Below are 6,574 nucleotides of genomic sequence, written 5' to 3'. Positions count from 1 at the left end.
TATATATATATATAAATTAATTCCCCCTTTCTGTACCACTTTGGACAGGTACTTGTCAACCTCTTCCAATAACTTTAGCTCTTTATTTCCGGGGGAAAAAAAAAATGACTGATCCCAAAAACGTTTCACTTTAGTAAGCTATTTTGTTCAGCAGAACAGATTTCTTGGGGCTGAGGAGATACTCAGTGTATAAGAGCAATTGTTCTGCAACAGGAAGTCCTGAGTTCAGATCCCTGGCGCCCATGTAAAAAGCTGGGCATGACTACACGTGCCCGAAACACCAGCATAGATGGGTGGAAACACGCAGATCCAGAAACTTGCTGGCCAGCCAGGCAGCCTAGTTGAAATGCCAAACTTCTTGTCTGTGAGACTGTCTCAAGGCAATAATGCTAAAAGCTATAGAGGAAGATACTCAAAGTCCTGCCCTGGTCTCCACATGTGCACACATGGGCACATGCACCTGCATGTGTACACACACACACACACACAAAGAGAAGATTCCTTGTAAGTATGAATTGAGGGTAACAGGAAGGTTTCAGAAGAGTCCAGAAATACTTCAAGGTACTCTTTTCGTATTTTGGCAATTTTTGTGCTGGAAAATGACCTACTAACCAAAGGGCCATTCTGACAACCACTTAAATTATTCACTATTGTTTGGCCAACATCAAACTAGTTTCCTACGTCAAACATCAGAATGTGTTTTGCTTTAATACAGAAATCAAGGCAACAGGAATTAGCTAGTTCCAGAAGACTTGCTCCAAGCACAGAAATGGCCTGGTAGCACAGTCCTAAAGAATGTGTCCATAAAGGTGTTCTGTGTTCCCCTGAGGCCTGGTCTCACTTCTAAGAAAGGAAATCAGGCCTCTATCTCTGCACCTTGTATACTCGACCCACACACCTGTCCTTACCTCTTAATCAGTGGGATCTTGGCACTCCAATTGTTGAAGGACCCAGAGATGAAGACCTCCTTGCCTCCTTCAGACCAGCGGATGACAGTGGGCCGGGCCTGCTGAGTGGGCTTTACAGAGTCATCCAAATCCTGCTGCCAGGATACAAACTCTTTATCCCCAGGGAGCTGTAAGAAGGAGTAGGTCATCCCTAGAATAAATTATGACCCAAGGATTTTTAAGAAGTCAGCTTTTACTGGGATAGTAGGGGTTCTAGGCGTCAACTAAAGATAACATACCTTAAATTCAGCCACTAAATCAGATTTTGAACAAACAATAGAAAAAGAACTAATGTAGGACCAACAATGGTCAAATAGCTTATGTTCAGGATGACTAAATCATGGCCTATCTTCTTACTCACCTTGCAGAGCCTTAGGATCACCCTTCAGAAAAATCCTCTTTAGTACCAGTTTAACTCATATGCAGTCAATTAGGATATGTTTCTGAATAACTCTTATGAGAAAAAAAAATGTATGAAAGTATGGCTCTTTAAAAATAATTAAGTTGCCAGGCGTGGTAGCAAACGCCTTTAATCCCAGCACTCGGGAGGCTGAGGCAGGTGGATCTTCATGAGTTCAAGGCCAGCCTGGTCTACATAGTGAGTTCCAGGACAGCTGGGGCTACAGGGTAGACCCTGTCTCAAAAAGACCAAAAAAAAAAAAAAAAATTAAGTCATGTATATATTTTTCATAGACAACCTGTTCTTAACTGTCAGTTGCAATTAAAGTCATAGGTACCAAAATTCCTAAGTAATTAAGAACTCTATTATAGCTAATAGGTTACAAAAAGAGACATTAAAAGTTTAAGGATTATGGGGCTAGAGAGATGCTTCAACCCTTAAGAGCACTGATTGCTTTTGCAGAGGACCTGAGTTCAATTCCCAGCACCCACATGGCGGCTATGACCCATCCCTAATTCCAGTTCCAGGGGAATCCCGAAGCTCTCTTCTGACCTCTGCAGCATTGCACTACACGATGCACTCATATACATGCAGGCAATATACTCGTACACATAAAAAATAATAAACTTTTTAAAAAAAATTTAAGGATTGGAGATGTAGCTTGGTGCAAAGCACTTTCCCAGTGAGCATGAAGCTTTGAGTTCCATTCCCAGTACCATCCACCCATCCAAAGTGTAAAAACAGATCACTGATTCAGTACAGTGAAGTGGTTATGCAATCTTAACTACCAGCTTTATAATTACTTCAGAGGGTGTACAAAAATGTTGGTGCCTCAAAGACCAAAGGATCAAAAACATAAATTCCTCTAAGCAAAAGCACTTCTATTGTCAAATGAGGTTTATAGGCTTCTGAGAAAAATTAGTGCCTTAATTTCTTTTCACTACCATCCTTTGTGACAGGCAAGGAGAAACTGCAGCCAGTGAACCAGATGGCTTTTACAAAGCTTTTGATGGAAAACATCTCCACTCATTTGTTATCTACAGCTGCTTCCTGCCACAGTGTCAGAGCTGGGTACTTAAGAGACTATAGGACCCACAAAGTCTAAATTATTTACTATCTGGCCTTTTACTGAAAAGGTTTGCTCACCCCTACTTTCAACTTAAGTGGTAGTAAATAAGACTGTACAGTAGCAAGTCAAAATATTAAAAAACAAAATAATGTGGGTTAGAATGAAAAAAAGGCCAACCTATTCATTTGGGCTTTTTGCAAAATGAAAGTTTACCTTCCATTGCTCTCAGTGTCTTTTAAAGCTACATCAGGAGAAACCAAAGTAAATGGAGAAAGAAAACAGACTTTGATGTTATTCAGGGAACTGGCTGAAGACAAAACCTTGGTCTCCATATCCTCAAAGCAAAGCCCTCTGACTAGGGCATAGAATAACAAGAATTTTTACATAAGCCTAAGAATAACTCTCAGATTCTGATCCCCAAATGGGATCTAGGAATACATATTTTTAAAACCTTTCCTGGGAACAATACTGTTACTGTATTATAATAAAACAAAAAGGAAAAAAATTTCTTTTAAAAAGTTCCCAGTCTGTAATCCAGGCTAGCCTGGAACTCACTGCAGCTCAGGCTGGCAGTGATCCTCCTCCTACCTCAACCTCTCGACAGTTGGGATTAGAGGTATGAGCCACCATCATATCCAGCTTTAAAAATCATCCTTTGAGGTACAACCTACAATGTGACAGATGCTATTTGCAAAGCTGTTTGGAAATTGTCTCAAAACACTTGATGGGAGGAGTGGCATGGGGCACAGACTGATCACTGTTGAAATTGAGTGACGAGTATAGTTTGTTATACTATTCTATTTTATAAATGTTTCAAATTTTCCATAGAGTATTTAAACAAATCTTGGTGATCATAATGTAATGGAGGAAGTCTACTGAGAAAGGCATTCAAGCAAAGTAGGCCCACTGCTACTGACTCTGTCAATTACTTTTATGTCTGAGGATGTTCAGTTTAGAATTTGAAAGCTACAAACTATTAATATGCCTGCCTAGCTTTGGAGCAAAGCCATTTCACTGATGACAGGATATTTCTGTGGTAGGAATGAACACAGCTGACTAGCAGAAAGATTGATTACTCCAAGTTAAACAGTCAGCAAAACCAGCAGGAAAGGAAGCAAAATGACCAATCAAATCACAGTTGGAAGATGTTTAAGTAAAACTGGGTCGGGGGAGAGGAGGGTAGATGGGAAACTCTAAAGCCTTTGATTTGAATGAGCACCAGGAAATCAATCACTGAACAAATTTCTCACTTCACAAATGGCAAGAGGGGGGGTGGGGGTGGGGTTGATAGGCCCAAATTCACACAGAGCAACCTGGCTCTTATTCAGGACACCAATTACTGCAGTCACAGTTTGACTAGTCAAATCCTGAGTCATCAATGTAGGAATAAGGCAGAAATACAAGGCCTAACACCGGGGAAAGCTCTGAAGTTCTATGACACCAGGGTGAATGGAGGGTCCATAGGATGAGGAAGAAGTCCTGAAGTGGGAGAGGAAAGATGGAATTGTGAAGGGACCCCAAGACATGCCCCTACCAACCACTTCTCTCACTTCCCTCTGTGATGATGTTCTCAATCGGAATCTAGGAAAATAAGCCATATAATCCAAATTTCAAGTGCTGTGGAGTGGTAAATAAAACTGTCTAAAGCCTCAGTTAATTGGAAAGTGATGAAATGATAAATGTGAAATACATTCCAATCTTTTCCATCCCTCCAGTTTTTATATTTCACTGCTGACAGTCTACCTGGAGGAATTTAATGTATTTAATGCTGACATTTCTAGAAGTGATTAGAAACATCTTGATGGGAGCCACTGGTTATCAGCTCCATCTGCCTTTTCTTTAGGGAGAACACAAGTTGCCTCAGGCTGAAAGTCCCTGGAATTGGGGGCAAGGTCTTCAGGGCCACTGTGTGTTGTCCTTTTGAGCCCTAGGCAATATTTTGAAGCACCAAAGGGGAGAGCAAGGAGGAAGGAGGGGAACCTCTGGTTCTCATGCTTGAGGCCCAGCTGGGTGTGAAAGCACCATCCCCACAGCCAACACAACCATCCATCAAGGACAGAACAAACACTGTGCAGTCAACCAAATCATGTCCTGTACTGATTCCTAAGACTTGGAGAAAGTATTCAAATAAACAAGTGGTGGTGCTCTGAGCCATGTTAAAGGAGAAGAGATCATGCGTGCAGAACTCGCAAAAGAGCAAAAATGATACCTAGGCAAAGAAGTTTTCGGGGGAAAAGAAATTCATTATTTAGTCATCTCCAAGCAGATGTGAGAAACTGACCCCCCATCAGCAGCTCCGAAGTTTTCTACTTGTGCTCACCACCTATAAAGGCTGCTGCACTCTACAAGAGGGCAGCCTTCAGGTAGAACCAATGATTCGGTGGGCAGGGGACGTGCCTCGGGTACCGGTCCCACAAACGTGGCCCACAGACTGGTCAGAGCAGCAGGAAAACGAGAGCTCGGCGCCTCCATCCTAATTTGAGGCAGTACCCCAAGAGGAATCACCACCCGACACACCTCTGTCCGCGGAAAAGTCCTTTACATTAAACGCGCAACCCTGGAGTGATGACGAGCCGAAGACCGAGCAGGGGAGCCCGCCGCAGCACCCCTCACCTTGGGATCTCCCCTCACGCAGGGGACCTCACCTTGGAGTCCGGCAAGCTGAAGACGCTGGGGTCGTCGGTGCTCCCCACCATGATCTTGTGCTCCTTGCCCGGGCCATGGCCACCGGCGCCCTCCGCGCGCGAAGCCTTGGCGCCGTGGCGCTCCCCGGACACACGCTCGCTGGTGGTGTTTCCCATGGCGGCAGCTCCAGTCGGGGGCCACCTGCCGCGGGGAACAACGCTGGGAGGGGAACACCCCGGCCGCCGCGTCAGGGGGTGCTCCGGCCCCGCCCCTGCGCCCGGGGACCTGGGAAGGGAATCCCCGCTGCAGGAAGCCGCGCCCGGGGTCCCCTCCCTCGCCTGTGGCAAGGACGCCCCCGCTCCGGGACCCCGCTCCTGGCGGACCCCACCCCGGGGGTCCCTACAGCTCCGCAGCCCCGGCCCCGCACGTCCGCAAGCGGCTCACCTCCGACGATGCGCTCCAGGCTACAGGCGCGCTGGCTGTTCAGCAAACAAGGGGACCAATAAAGTTGTTGAAATTGAAGCCGCGCCCAGAGCCGGAGACCCGCGTTTCCTCCTAAAATGGCTACAAAGCCGGAGGCGCTGCCCCGCCCCGCCAGGGCTCCGCCCCCGCGCGTCTGGCCCCGCCCCCGCCTCGCGGCCCTACCCCCTGCTCCCGGGTCTCCCCGCAGGCCCCTCCACCCACCCCGGCGGTCTGCGGCTGTATCCGCTGAGTAGGCGGCCGCCTCGGTGGTGGGTGCATCGCCGGCTCTGAGTCCCCGCCACCTGCGTCCAGCCTCGGGGCGCCCTTACGTTTTCGGAGCCACGTTTTTAGAAGCCCACCGGGGAGATGGGTTCCTAGAGGGACTAAGGAGACGGACTTCCTATTCAGTCGGAAGTTAAAGGTCAAAACATGGGGACAACGGAGGAAGGAGCTAGCCCCATCCCAATGGGGTCGAAGGAAAGAAGGCAAGATGGAGTGGTTAGAACCTTGACAGTTGATGAAATGTTAGTCTCAGGAGAGTACGCTTCTAGGCTAAGAAACAGCATATGCAATGAGTTAGCTCCAGAAGCAGAAAGAAACCGAGCAACGACAGAAACGTCGCAAAGGTTACTAAAGTACGAAAAGGACAGGCAGCTCCAAGGATGGAAAGGATCCAGGATTTTATAACTAAGGGAAGGAATTTCTAAGCTCTTTACAGAGTATTACTTTGTATTACCTTGCTAGCATATGTCTTTCCCAGCTAAAAACCTTTGTCATAGCGGGTGTTACCCCACAGAGGGACCTGGGGGGCGGGGCGTAATAGAAATGCAGAATCCTAGGCCTCAGCTCCTAGGTACAGAGTTAGAACCAGTGTTTTAACAAGATCACCTCAAACGAGCTGCAGTGTTTGCTTGACAGCAGGTACAGAAAGGATCCAGATCCCAATCTTCATGGTCTGTACACACGTTGTATAGAGCATGCTTTTAATAAGTGCTTTTAGGGTTTGTCTCTTGTTTATCTCCTAACAAGATGTGACTGGGAATGCCCAGGCCCTGAGTGAGCTGCTGTTTG

At 46.5% G+C, this 6,574-nt stretch overlaps 1 protein-coding gene across 5 annotated transcripts in view; it reads right to left on the bottom strand.

Annotated features, from left to right (window-relative positions):
* Prkab2 (protein kinase AMP-activated non-catalytic subunit beta 2) overlaps positions 1 to 5,741 on the bottom strand; it is a 17,597-nt gene extending 11,856 nt beyond the window's left edge. The window contains exons 1-4 of one of the 5 annotated variants that reach the window (XM_008830510.2): positions 5,726 to 5,741; positions 5,486 to 5,520; positions 5,062 to 5,242; positions 909 to 1,075 (exon numbers count right to left, since the gene is read on the bottom strand). In XM_008830510.2, the coding sequence (XP_008828732.1) occupies positions 909 to 1,075; positions 5,062 to 5,217 (323 nt within the window). In that variant the 5' untranslated portion in view covers positions 5,218 to 5,242; positions 5,486 to 5,520; positions 5,726 to 5,741. The other 4 variants (XM_029562260.1, XM_029562261.1, XM_029562259.1 and 1 more) reach the window with 4 other exon arrangements.
* Positions 5,742 to 6,574: the final 833 nt, after the last annotated feature.

This window comes from Nannospalax galili, unplaced genomic scaffold (genome assembly GCF_000622305.1).
Source record: "Nannospalax galili isolate Female #2095 unplaced genomic scaffold, S.galili_v1.0 scaffold455, whole genome shotgun sequence".
Classification (NCBI taxonomy): domain Eukaryota; kingdom Metazoa; phylum Chordata; class Mammalia; order Rodentia; family Spalacidae; genus Nannospalax; species Nannospalax galili.
Note: the sequence above shows the minus strand (reverse complement) of the source record. Positions and strands in the feature narration are given on the sequence as shown.